Source organism: Berghia stephanieae, chromosome 1, assembly GCF_034508935.2.
Source record: "Berghia stephanieae isolate SIO BIC M18660-M18661 chromosome 1, UCSD_Bste_1.3, whole genome shotgun sequence".
In the NCBI taxonomy this organism is placed as follows: domain Eukaryota; kingdom Metazoa; phylum Mollusca; class Gastropoda; order Nudibranchia; family Aeolidiidae; genus Berghia; species Berghia stephanieae.
In genome coordinates this window covers 130,479,271-130,494,270 of record NC_088360.1, presented here as the reverse complement: position 1 = coordinate 130,494,270, position 15,000 = coordinate 130,479,271, and the positions used below count along the sequence as shown (strand labels likewise).

The 15,000-nt window shown below is 37.7% G+C and overlaps 2 protein-coding genes across 2 annotated transcripts in view; both read left to right on the top strand.

Moving 5' to 3' along the window:
- LOC144963179 (UDP-GalNAc:beta-1,3-N-acetylgalactosaminyltransferase 2-like) overlaps window positions 1–15,000 on the top strand; it is a 368,482-nt gene that overhangs the window by 229,457 nt on the left and 124,025 nt on the right. The window lies entirely within an intron of this gene.
- The window catches only part of LOC144963178 (melatonin receptor type 1C-like), a 34,248-nt gene that overhangs the window by 17,565 nt on the left and 1,683 nt on the right, over window positions 1–15,000 (top strand). The window contains exon 2 of the mRNA XM_078896901.1: window positions 9,366–15,000. This exon is cut by the window's right edge and continues 1,683 nt beyond it. Within this exon, the coding sequence (XP_078753027.1) occupies window positions 9,609–10,751 (1,143 nt within the window). The 5' untranslated portion in view covers window positions 9,366–9,608 and the 3' untranslated portion in view covers window positions 10,752–15,000. The remainder of the gene's footprint in view (window positions 1–9,365) is intronic.

Genomic DNA, 15,000 nt, shown 5'->3' with positions numbered 1-15,000 from the left:
GTTGTATAGTATATGTAGGGGTATTGGCCTTATCATGATCAATCAGTCTCAGTTTCGTCTGTCTATCTGTCTGTCTATCTGCCTACACCTCTTGGGGGAAAAACCATCAGTGAACATCCATAGCGCAATCTTGGTCTGTTTCCTCTCTGATCTTTGTCTAAAACTTCCGACATAGTTCCGTCTCCTCCGGTTGGCGGGATTCAATTGTTTCATTCGCCGACGACATAGAAAAGCTTTCGTGTCAAGGAGCATCATTGATCGACACAAACTCTAGTGGTGAACGGGTTTTTTCTCTCTCTTCTGTTGAGCACCACAACTCTGTATATTTTTTTTTTTAAAGTCATGAATAATAATTTGTGACAAGCGGAAAATGTTAGTGCATTATGTATTCGCAATATATACCCGTATAATAGTCGCGCATGCGCAAAGCGGAAATAATGCGCGGAGACAGTTTAAAGAAAAGGAAATGTTCCACTATTGGTTAATGGGATGTGAGTAGTCGCCGTTATTGTCATCTACAGGGATTGTTCATTTTGATCAGAAAACGTCTACTTCAAATATTGATACCGGCCCAACTGTCTGTGCTAGAAATAGGTTGCATGTCCTGTGTTGGATATTTCTCTAAGAAGGACGCCGTCGTTGAGATACACATACAGATGAATAATTGCCAGTTGCCAGTTATGTATTTTTAGTATACATTATTTCCTACCCTGCCAATTCAACAGAGGACGTAGATAGTGCTTTCAAGATAATATATTTGTTGAACCAATGTTTATCATAATATCATCTAAAAAATGTCTCCTCTTACGTAAACGACATAAATAGACCATATCAGTGCTTGCCACATTGTTATTAAATCACTCCTTATCTTTTTATAGATTGATGTACATGCATAAACACACACACACACACACTACACACACACACACACAATCCGGTGCGATTACGCACAATCATATTATTGTTCGGAATCAATCTATTTTGGTTTACAAAAGCATCATCTATTTCCTAGTATAAATCTCTTAATCCGTTCCTATTATACACTATCTATTATTTCATTACAATTGTAATCCATCTTATTATAGATAGAAAGCAAAGAAGAACCCGTTGAGGCCTATTGAGCTACTCTATTTACGTCGAATGTAAAAAAAAAACAACATACACACACAAAAACAAATTTTTTAAAAACCTCAATATGTTTGGATTGCGCAAAAATGAAATAAATGGAAATAGAATAAAAACTGTAACGATTATAATATTCCATTAACTCGTTGTCCCTATGAACAAAGGGAGACAATCTCGCTCTACATATTCTGATAGAAGGATCATTTGAATGGTGTGGTCTGAAAAGTTTGATTCACAATACATGGATGTATTCAAATGGCCAACTTCTGGCGAGACCACATTAAAACTGAATTCAGAGTGCTCCAAGCTTAGAGATGATCTGAATTTGTTGATTTGTTGAGATAAATATTTTCTGGCCAAAATACCGTTTTGTCAAGAATTTCGGCAGCGTTGCAATGGCATATCAGTCTATGTGGCATCAATATGACACAGGCATGGCCATAAATAATTTCTCATCCCCGCCATCCACAGCATTGTGTGGTATACTTTGTCCATTGTGATTTGTGGATGTCTTGTTTCTCATCAAAGATGAACGAATCGATCGTGATTTACGCTTTAGTCCCCACTCTATCACCCCCCCACACACACACACACACACACACACACACACACACACACACACATACATACATACATCTATCCCTCCCTCCCTCGAGCAATTTGTATCCATTTCTTTCTATCTATCTATCTATCTATATATATATATATATATATATTATATATATATATATATATATATATATATATATATATATGTGTGTGTGTGTGTATCTATCTATATATGTATATATATATATATATATATATATATATATATATATATATGTGTGTGTGTGTAATTAAATCCCTGGGTATAAAGGAAATAATACTCTAAGCATATTTCCAATTGTGATAATGACAAAGGCATTCCAAATGGTTCCATCATTGTAGTGACCGTAGGTAACCCTCAAGCTGAAGGAAGAGGCTTATTAGTGGATTTGATTGGGGGTCAGTGTTCGTGTGTCGTGTCAGGGTACTTTGGATGGCTTGCGTGGTGGGTGGATGGATGGATGGATTGGTGGCTTGTGTGGTGGGGGTGGGGGGGGGGGGGGGGATGCATGACTTGGGTGGATGGATGGATGGCTTGTGTGGATGGAAGGATGGCTTATTAGTAAATATGATCGGGGGTCAGTGGTCGTGTGTCTTGCCAGGGACCTTTGGATGGCTTGTGTGCTGGATGGATGGCTTGTGTCGTGGATGGATGGATGGCTTGTGTGGTGGATGGATGGCTTGTGTGGTGGATGAATGGATGGATGGATGGATGGCTTGTGTGGATGGATGGATGGATGGCTTGTGTGGTGGATGGATGGATGGATGGATGGCTTGTGTGGATGGATGGATGACTGGCTTTTGTGGATGTTGGATTGATGGATGGGCGGGTGGATGGATGGATGGATGGATGGATGGCTTGTGTGGTGGATGGATGGATGGATAGAATGACTAATGAGTTCTTGGATATATATATATATATATATATATATATATAGAGAGAGAGAGAGAGAGAGAGAGAGAGAGAGAGAGAGAGAGCAATATCCACTAAACGTGCTCAAAAGGCTTTACAAGGGGTCCCTGGCTAACAGCAACACGTAAAACGTAGAACGAGACATAACGCCTGTGTTAGGCGATATTACATTTTTTTCCGACAAAGACAACGCTGTTAACGGCTAGGTACTCATTTTACACCTGAGTTGGGTGAGAGGATATGAGTAAAGAGCCTTTTCCAAGGACTCAACTAAGCGCCGAACGAGGCTCGAACCCAGGACCTTCCGATCCAATGCGAACGTCATACTACAAGACTACATAGTCGAACAGATGAAAGGGGCAATTGGCTTGTAGATAGAGGGGGCTGGCCTGGGTAAATTATATCGTATGTTATGTTTTGGCCTTTCGATACAGTTTTACAGTACGATGTTTTGTCATTTCTTATTTATTTATTCATTAATTAACAAATCTAATAAGCCAGCTCAACGTACAGTCCGGGGTGAAATTGTTGGATTCAAATGACAATTTTTTGTATCGGCTGAGATCCAGAATTCAATTATTGTTTAGTTTTCAAGACGGTCCCTATGATTAAAAAAAACAACAACAAAAAAGACAAGCAAACAAACAAACGTTGCTATGAATCGACCGGTTTGCCGAGAGAGACAGAGATGTAAATGGAGAGGAAATGTCTGAGAGCTTGGTAGAAGGGGCGATAACTCCTTATAAATGACATCCGTTGACTTCTCGTATTACTTTCCTTCGGGCGGTTTTGGTTTCGAGATTAAATAGGCTATTCCGGCCTAAGCTTCTCATTTTCTTGCATGCGTCGCCAATGTTTGACTTAGTTTATCTGATATTTTAATGACTCAAAACGGATCCGTCTCCTTAAAGAATGAAGCGTCAGCCTTGATGATTGGAATAGTATGACTTTTGATGTCGTGATTAGATGTTGGAATCGCACGAAATTATTATAACATTGGAAATAATATGTTGTTATGATTAGGTCTCAGAAAAGTGAGTGGAGCAGGCACTTATGTTGATAACAACAAGAGATGAAGTGAATAGGAAAGTGCCAGAAGACAATAGAGAATACACATTTCGCGGCAGTGATGGGGGTTTGAACCCGCGACCTTGCTAGTACGGCAACTCCGCCTGGCCGAGGAGAGTGTGACTCTACCGTATGAGCCATCCACGATCCCTAAAAAGATCGTCTCTAACCCTAGTCATTATTAGAGCATCTCTCTTTCCGACTACTTGAGATCGCGGGTCCAACACACACAACCTCTGAGAAGTTAGTTGGCCAGCAATTAAGCTTAATCTTCTGGCACTTTCCTACTCACTTCATCTCTGTTGTATGATTAGGTCAAGATAGTTCACTGTAAACTAAAGATAGTATGCGCTTGGCTAAGAAACTCACAATATTGCCACCCGGAAGTATAACAGACCAACACACAAAGACTATAAACGTTTAAGCATACACATAGTTTTGTGTGTTGGTCTGTTATACTTTCGGATAGCAATGTTGTGAGCTTCTTAGACAAGCGCACACTATATATACCCAAGTCCCTCGCTCTTGCCACTCATACAATTGGATTCAATAGTCTGGTGTCACGTCCGCCCTGCAACGAGTAGCTTGGTTCTAAACAAAGAAAATCGGTACTTTTTATTCTTCATGCTGGCTAGAACGTTTCACATGTCATGAGATCATAATGTATAAAAGTCAAAACATGATCAGATTTATAATGTTTTTCTCCTATGCATACACTCTTATGCTCGTCGGAGAAGTATTTCATAAGGGCGTCCACCATTGTTCCGATAGTTTAGAACCAGTTACTAAGTTGCTATGCGTCACTACGAGGGAAGTGACGTCACGACTGTTGAAGCCACTTTGTGTGAATAACATTTATCTAAAAAGAGAGATGAGAAAAAACTTTCACCGTACATGGACAAATCATCTTTCTTCATTTTGACTAGAGATATTTCAATCCATGTACGCGTGAATCAAGATGGTTCCTATAATCATGGGATTTCAAAGCAGTATTTTTATCTTTGAAAAATAATGTTGGAATCATTTTGAGTATGACCATTTGATGTTGATCATTTGGTTTGTTTGGGGGTTTTTAATGGCCAAATTGGGAAAAGAAGCCTTTCTCTGCTTTTCTCAAACATTTTTATATTTAGTTAGTTAAGCTTATCCATCGAATTCCTACTCTATATTTGTAAAATGAAAAGTCAAAAAAATTCTAGTCGTGAGATATCTTTACCGTCTCGAAGTCTCTACGTTTGATCTCCAATATTTATTTTCTCTGAAATACACTGGTCACCCTTTATAAATCACCCTTTAAATGAAGCAATACCCTCCCTTCCCCCATCCTCACCCTCACCCCCCCCCCCCCTTTTTTTTCAACAATGAATCAATCTTATTAGAATATATCTCCGTGACGTTCTCAATACGGGAATGATTTTAGTGTCTTGTTGAAAATAAGTCAATTTACATTTTAATGCTAAAAGTATTACTTTACGTTACTATTCGAATCCTTTTGGGATTTCAAAAATCTGTTGCTCTATTACTACCAGCGAATGCTCTTTACGAATACATTTACCGCCGAATACGACGAACTCTTTTAATATTGGTTTTAAATCACTAGATTGTTTTAAAATAAAATTCGTTTGCCATTGTCTTTATAAAATTTAAAACAAAAAATAATAAAATGTCCTTTTCATCCCATGGGGGAAATGTTCTCTAGGGTCTATTCCAAGGGAAGACTGGAATAATCCAGGCGTCAGCCGAAGTGCAGCGCCGCAAATTGAGCTAGGCCACACAGCGCAGCGACGGTTGATCGAACTCGGTACCGTTCAGGTACGAAGCAAAGACCTAAATAACCCGAATCGTCAAAGAAATATTTGGTTAAAGACGATTTGAAAATGGGATGGAGGTCATAGTCATTATGGTGTCGCCATATCATATGAAGTAACAGTTCTTGTGGTTGAAATGATAAAAAATAAACCCTAGACATGCGTTTATTCACTGTTTTTTAGGACAGGATCTAACTCGTTCATCTATTTCTTGATCCTTTCCGATTGGTACTTTAGTCATTAACATTTCTTGGCAGTTGGGTGCAAAGTCTTGTCTATGAATACTGAAGAGGGGATCCAATATAACTGGTCGTCACCAATGACCAAATGCTAATTAAGATCTACAAGACAGGCGCCAGAGAGATGATCCCCGTTATTGGCAGTCTTGGGTCTACATTGATGACGTAGACACATTATCATTCAATGGTTTATGGCTCCATCCGATCTCCATTTCATGATGGCGTTACATTTCCCATTCAGACAAATAACATAGCGTGTGGTCTTCCTTACTTTTAGTATGTACGAATGTCCAGTGCCAAAATAAAATGAATGAATTATTCAGTTTCATTGGCCATGTGCACAACAGAGAATATTATTGGAAACGAATATGAGATTATGATAAAAGTTCAATTTCGTATCGAGTATCGCAAAAAGACGGAAGGTATTCAATGACACAATGACTATTATACACTCATCACTTCTTTTCCTGATTTGGGTAATGAAAACGGTCAATTAACTGGTTTCCTTTTGATATAATATAAATATGGTCTCTGTAATATCAGAATGTTCCTTTTTATTGAAGTTATTATTCTTAACGTTATTTCTTGAAGAATGTTACCAAAAAACAAAAAAACAAAAAACTTGTATTGTTTGCAACGTCACTGTTCCAGTCATTAACCAGGTTCAAAATAAAACGTTATGTTTCAAAAGTGTGGTTGTACTGCTACGCTAGGATATTGGTGCTATCCAGTTCTTGCCATGGAAGAAAAGACCTTTTATATCTGTAGCTATTGACAATTTCTTATCCATTACTGTAACATACTCTCACAAAAGACAAATTTCTCATTCCTGCTAACATACGTCGACCAATTAAGATAGCTCCCATTTTGTCATAATATTTTACTCTGTGTCTTCTCCGAAGTATCAGTTTTGAGTCTTTTTGACAAGTCAAGGGTCATCTTATTGGATTGATATTTAAAGTAATTAACCATCGGGTCTAAACAACAGGTATAGCTTTTTTCCAAATGTCTGATCAAACTGTACAGTCTAATGGTTTGGATTTTTTTAATATGTGAACTAAAGGTGTCGCCACCAAGCCAGGCAAAGCCTTTGTTTCTTTGTTTCAGTTGCTAGATGATTGAAACCCCGGGCAATAGTTGTAATAATAACAGGACTGTTAAAGGTTGAACGAAGGAGGAATATCGATTGGCTTTGTCAATGAATGATTTCAGTTTTAACCCAGTTCCTGCCATGTTAGATTTTTCTTTCATGTGACATACGTGTTATATTTATACTCACATATTTTACCATTTTCAGCAATATATATCAAGTATAATTTTGATCAACTCCTACAATATTATTTCGATCTTTTGATCTCATTTGAAGACATATATATATATATATATATTATATATATATTATATATATATATATATATATATAAACATTTGAAATATAATTAAGATAGTTTGACTTCTACAACGTTGTTATCGAGCGTTGCTCTCATCAGGAAGTGGAAGTGAAAGTAGATTGTTGTGTTTTCGTATTTTTATAGATTCGTGTTTATGGAGGTTCGTACTTACATAAAAGGTGTTTGTTTCTGTGTCTGCATGAGGAAGTTAGTTCGTTTCTGTATATATATATATATATATATATATATATATATATATATATATATATATATATATATATATTGCATATTTCCATTTGTCTTTCTTACTATCTATACTCCATTATGTTCCTGACCCCCTCTCCCACCGTGAATAATAATGGTACATATTGCTTGTATAATTGTGCGTACATTTAATAATGGTACAAATTACTCGTATATTTTTGCGTACATATTGCCACATCCATCATTATCAATCGATGAAACTCTTTGCCGCGTCAGGCTTACCACTAATTAACCCCTGTCACACACACACACACACACACACACACACACACTGTATGTATTTATGGGTGGGTGGGTGGATGGATGGATGGTTGGATGGATAGATGGATTGACGGACGTATGGGTGGATGGATATAGCTAAATATCTTTGTGACTGGGGCTGTTGACATTTCCATAAGATTTTATTTCCCCATTAAGGCAATTGAAATCCGGATTGAATTTATTATGAATTGCATGGGACAGCGACAATAACTCCCCCCCCCCCCACCCCCGCCCCTTCTTAAATAGCGGGCACGCACATGTCCACATATAGTATAGTGTAACCTTAGAAGAACTTTGCAATTGATAAGAAAGTAAAGAATAACTTTCAATATTATAAATGTGTCCCTTCTTGAGGCAAACACACCTGTCCAATAATTGTGTACCACCTGAATGGGCTTATTGCCATGTCACTCTGAGCTCATGTCATTTCCATATTTAAGTAATCACAAAACTTAATTAAAATTTCTGCTATAACTAACAAGGAACATTCAGCCTAAATTCTCCGTCTAATATTATTAAACGGATTCATATTAATAAGAGGACGGGATATGATATGCGTTGTCTGCCGATGTCTGATATGACCTGACGATATGGATGATGAGATGACGATCGTCCATTTAGCTCAACCACGTTTCCAGACAACATTAATGCTACAAGTCCACAGAACACGAACAAAGCACCATTTTACTTTTTGGCTAGAAAAGTTTGACCCAACGATCGATCCATTCACATGACCACCAACTTATCAAACATTCTTGAACCAGAGACTTAAAGAAATCACATGATCAGAAATAGTTGACGACTCGGGAGTCATTTTGATTGATCGTTAGATGAACTAGACATGAAAATGTGTAGCTGAAATGTAAAATGGCATTTTGACAGAAGACGTGCGAGATGTGGCTTATATGTATGCTAATACCTCGCCTGGTGTTCCAGCACAGCAGACAGATCTGTTGACTTAATTATGACTAATGATGATTGGACGTTCGGGTTTCACGACTGTAATCATATTATATATAACGTCATGCGCCTTTTTTGGGGGGGATAAAGTGAGAAAAGAAATTGATGAGCCGGTTGAATAGCAAGTGTGAAATTTCCAGGTCCAAATTAACACGTATTGGTAGATACAGGAAATGGCTCTCAATTTGGTAAAACATATAACAAATAGATAGTGTGCGCTGAGCTAAGAAGCTCACAACATTGCCATCTGGAAGTGTAACAAAAAACAAAATTATAAACGTTTATGGTCTGGTTAATACAGTTTAGTGAGAATTACTCAGAGAGAAAATAAGTAGGAGTGAAATATATGTTCAATGATATAGTTATCATATAACGTTATAACAAGTGTAACTAAATGACAAATTGCCATATATATGGACAATAAAGATCTATTATTATTATTATTATTATTATTATTATTATTATTATTATTATTATTATTATTATTATTATTATTATTATTATTATTATTATTATTATTATTATTATTATAAACGCGGAGGGCACAACAATAAACAAACAAAAAACAATAACAAAGGCCGGAGTGACGTCAACTTAGATCTATCTATACGATATAGTATTGGAAGAGGGTTTGTTTTTATACTTTAAAAAATATTCCGCAGTTATAGATTGCCATCCACTACTCCACCATTTTACATATTCTTTGTTATCGATTCGTTCTAACTCGACCTCTTTTGTATTCTCACAGAGTTCTTCAAGACGCTTTTTGTTCTGAAACAGCAAACTTTGTTATGAATGCCTCGTGTCCTAATTTCATCCTTCTTTCACATTAAGTAAAATCAGAAAGTCTTCACCTGACGATTCATCTTTATTGATATTAGCAAAGCAACAGTTGTGATATTCCAGGACAGCGAACCATGAAAACTGTATTCCTGCTCTAGACCAGTTACAATTTTATAGGAGTAACAGTCTCTTCAATAATAAAGAGAACATGGCCGATACAGTTTTCAGAAACATTCAAGTAAGAGGCCAACAGTCGTTGATAAATTACAGCGTTGTTGACAACAGTTCATCTTCTCCAGATGACAGGGGAACAAACACATCGGACTTGTTATCTCAAGATTTACCTTCGGCCACCGCCCTACACATCGGTGCCGTTGTCATGTTGTTTGCCTTACTATGGGGCCTGTTCGGGAACATCCTTACCTCGTGTGTAATCCTGACCAATAGGGATCTAAAGAGCACCACTAATATCTTCATCGTCAGTTTGTGCATTAATGACATTCTCAACCTCGGAATCAACAACATGATTGTTCTCGTGTCTTATTTCATGATGGAGTGGAGGATGGGCCTGGCTATCTGCGAGCTCGTCATGCATTTCACTGTCCTCTTGATGGGATCTTCCCTATGGCACACCGGTCTCATCTCTATCCATCGACTCATCGTCGTTTGCTTCAATAACTTTTACAAGAAAATATCCAAGAAAGCATATACCATCTTTGTGTTGTCCTTTGCCAGAATCATCCCTCTGCTTTTTATCATCACTCCTCACTTGGGTCGTATGTCCCAGTTCCAACCAAAGCTAATTCGATGCCTGGCCCGTAAGGAATTCAAGGTGTACACAATGTTAGTGAGCATCACTCTAATGATGCTGCCGTCTATCATCCTCATCGTCTGCTACATCGCCATATTCATCAAAGTCTTCAGATCATCCAGCGCTATACGAGCCACTAGAAAACGGGAATGGCTTCGTCGTGAGATCCAAGTCACCAAAATGTTCGGAATGGTTTTTCTGCTCATAATCCTTGGATATTTGCCCTATGGTATCGTTCGTTTCATTGATAGGAAAATCGAACTCAGCGCTGATTTTTATGTAGTCATTTCAGTGGTGTACGCCGTGGCGAATAGCTGCAACCCCATCATATACGGCGTGATGGATAGGAAAATCAGGCGCTACTGTTTCCGGGCTCTTGGCTTGGAAAAAAGTTGTATGAACACAGATGCTCAAGTGAAGAATAAACTGAGTATGAAAACAACTTATGAAAATGAGCCAACAACGGAGACGGCTGCCATGAGCACTCCAGGCAAAACGGTCGTCCCGAAATCTGGCACTCCCCCGCCTTGTCCCGTCTGACTACACTCGGGGGAGAACTTTGACAAGAAACCCACGGGGGTTCCATCTGTTATTACCGGTTGTACTTCAGACGTTTATTGCGGGGAGGATACGGTCAAACCAAACGATTGTCTAAATGCCAAAGACATTGCGGACGTTGATATTCACGCCCAGGACTGTTTTGAAATTGAAAGTCCTTCGAACTCTACAAATGTCAGATCACCTCTGGATTATTCTGTGGGACAACGAAATTGTACAACACAAGATGAACCAAAGAAAACAGCCGTTGCGTCCATAACCGGAAACGGAGATTTGACGTCTGTTGTGTCATCAGTAATGGACGAATCTGCTCCCCTCATCAACAACGATCATGATTCCAAACACAAGAAAAGCGGCTCCTTACACAGCATACACAGCACGGACAACAACCTGGATGGGAAACAGTCTCCGCTAAATAAATCCTCGTCCATGAATTTTATCAACGAGTCCTCCTCCTGCAATCTTGGAGAGAATTCGTCTGCGTCTGTTCCGTGTGTTCTTCGTGCTGCCGTGCAGGACAGAAATAAGTTGAAGAAACACGATAAAAAGAAGAAAACTCCCAAAATTGTGATTGACTGTCCCTCTGACGAGGAAGACTTGGGTGATATGGGAGATGAAGTACGTTGTGTTGTGGCCAATAATCACGTGGATATTGACGATTTCTACAACAGTCAAGACATACTCAGTGAATGGGAGGAAATTTGCCGAGATTTGCGCGTCACGGAATTGTAGTTGTTTAAGAAACAAAAAATAAGAAGAAAAATATAAAATACACGGTTCTTCCAGAGACAACTATAGTTTTGTGACGCGCGGGTTAATATAATATAAATAATCAGGGTTTGTGTCTTCGTCCATGCCTCCATATTAATTGTGAACTTTGAGTTGCTCTCTTGTCGCACAAGTAAAGAGGAGTAAATGTTGGAAATTATTCAAATTTAGAGAAATGTATAAATTATCGGTGTTTGTATGTTTGTGCGAGTGCCCTGGTATATGATTAAGTGTGTTTGGGCGTGTGTATGTGTGTGTAAGTGAATCCTGAAGTGTGTGAGTGTGAGAGAGATAAAGTGTGTGTGTGTGTGTGTGTGTGTCGTTCGATGCTTGAAGGAACTTAGCATTATATCATTTGTAAATGTAATTTTTGTACAAATAATAATATCGCGCGTATATAATGTAAATAGGAATTTAATTACTGTTTATCATAGATTCAACTCAATATCTTTTACATAAAAAATGGCTGAATATAGATTTTCTTTTTGGTTGAAATGTTCTTACTTTATTTTCCAACGATATGAATAGAAATTCAATGTTTAGATTGTTTCTCTCCAATGAATGACGCTCGTGCATGAATTGATAAGGCCATGACAGTTGTGTAATACTGGTGTCATCTGCCTGCCAATCGTCCTCTCTCTACCACCAACTCACGAGCCTAGAAATAACACAACATTGACAGCTAATCAGATTCAAGAGCTGCTCAGCGTTCGAAATGAAAGATCTGCAGGATTTTTCTAAAAAGGCATAATTTTGAAAAAGAAAATATAATCTGTTTCCATTTTAAACTTTTTTTTATTTACTTCAACACTCCATTGGTTTAAAATGTTACTTTTGCCAACAAAATATTTGTGATATTCTGGCATAATGTTATTCTCATGTTGACATGTGATGCTTGATCGTGTCTTGCAACCACCAAAATTGTCATGCACTTTATGTTTTATCAATTATGTTTTTTTACCGCTAAAATTGCGTTAGACTTTTTCATTCCTGGTCATTATGTAGGATACTAGAAAATGCATTCCTGTAAAGAGACAAGGCCGATCTTGGTGGAGCTTGCCCCGGTTTTTATAACATTAAATAGATAATATATTTCACTTGTTAACTTTTATTTATAGATTAAGATTGGACGCATAATATTGCAATGCACTTTCTACGAAGGACAAGTTAGATTCTGCTCGTTCATTATCACTGAGTGGAGATGTGGATTGGAAAGCAACCCGATGTGAAGCTAACTAATTTGATTCTTTAGGTTGGCAGCCGTCAGCCTTATCTACTATGCCAGTGGGCTGCTATCGATGTAAAGACCAAGGCCCTACTTCGCCAGTAGGACGACGCTATTGTTGTCAAGACGTTTGTTAGCGTAATGTTGGTCGATAGTGAGAGAAAGAAAAAAAAAACAACCCCTAAGCTATTATCAAACAAAATCATTATTGCTTTGTTGATTTGAATCACTCAAACAGAACCCAAATAATAATAATATATATGAAACATAGACTCAGGTGTAAATGAGTACCGTGAGTTAGTGAAGAAAAGGCGAGATTTATTTATTTATTTATTTCTCCCCTGTCCACCCAACTGTGATTAGATAGTTTGTTCCAACGGGTCCGTTTCACGGAATACAAACCGGGATAAACTCCGGATCAATGGGCCTAATGGCTCTGAATGACAACTCGTAATACCCACTTCACGTACTTACATCATTTTTACGTCAACTGCAATTATTAATACATTGGATGAGACATGATGTCGGTAAGGTTATACGTATTACAATTTTATTTTTTCGACACAGACACCAGTTTAAGCATAGAGTAACCATGTAATATGCGCTATATTAAAGCCCATATTCAATTACTTACGTACATATTTATTGATTTTTTAGTTGGTGTTTGTAACACTTGGTGTTTGTTTGTTGGAGTCGGTCAAGAAACACTCCACCACTCAACTTCCAGTTGTACGAAAAGGAGTATAAAAATTCCCACAATCCTTAGGGAGTGATGAGGCAATGATAATATTGTATGAGGCTTTTAAAGTAACTACATTAGGTGATTACTAACTACCACACAACTTTGATATACAATTGAAGTTGTCATTGCCTTTATGATCCAATCATCATTCACAACCGTTATAATATTTTCCTTTATCTAGTCTTGGACAAAACATTGAGCTTTGCATAGAAAATTAATAATCTACTGGTAAACGTTTAGAAGTTTGAAAAAAATGAACATCAAACAATCCTTAAAGAATGATATATATATTTTTATGAACACCTTTTCACATTGATAAAGAACTGAACAAATGTGTATGAAAGGTACCAGACAAAGCAAGAAAGAAAAATACAAGAAAAAAAAACATACCAACAAATCAGCCGACCTCGACTGGGGATCGAACCTCAGATCTTCGGATTACCTTTCACATTGACTTAGTTCTTTTTTTCTGATTTGCTGAGCAGGGAGTGTTCGAGGCCAAATGTTTATCGTCACCTGTAGGACTTTTAGATGTTATTTTTTAATTTCAGCATACCTTTCCCACTTGAATATTCTAAACTGTCTTTGTAGTCGCAATGCTATGGTTTTCCATTAATTGTCCTCTGTCATATCGTGAGAGTCAATATCGCACTGGGATGACATAACTATGTCAATAGAATTCTCTCTCCCCATGACTCCACATAACACATTGCACAAACAATGAAGTACTGTGGAATCGATTGTCATTATAACCACCCTCTTTATCTTAACGCCTCCATTTCTGCTCAGTGATCGAAAACGAATTTTAATTTAGCCTGAAAAGTTCTAGAAAATAGAAGTTTTATTTTGTTTATACCTCTATATTAAAGGGTTATTTTTTTCAAAACTTTGAACCCTGAGGCATTCAACGTATTCTCAAGTTGAAGACATTATTGACTTTCTTACTTCATGGATATCGGAATAAAAATGTTTCTGATCAAAATGCATGAAGTTGTTTTGTTGTAGTAAAGTCTTATCTATATCAGCTTGACTACTATTCTGCCATTCAGTGGGGACTTTCCACCTGTCCAAAATGTACCCATCGTTGTGGTAACGAGCCCGAAACCGCAGAGCATCTAGTTCAACTGTGTGTTGTGACGAAGCTTCCAGGTGGGTTTGCGACGGTGCACGAGTGCGGTAAAGAATTTGCTGATTGGGTCGATCGTCATAACATCGTAGTGTGGACACCATTAGAAGCTGCTATTTCCAAACCTGAAGAAAAAAAAAACCATCTATTTTTTTTTTTAATTTGGCCAGAAAACACATTCTCCAAATACCGATGGATTACAATGACCTTCTCCTTGTCCAAAAAAACTCACAAACCTGGGACTTCAATGAAGTCCCGGGTTTGAGAGTTTTTGACAAGATGAGAGTCATTTTAATGGATTGATTTTGAAAGAACAAGTTCCCCGGGCAAATTTTCAGAAAACATGTTATTTCAAAGTACTGCCCATATT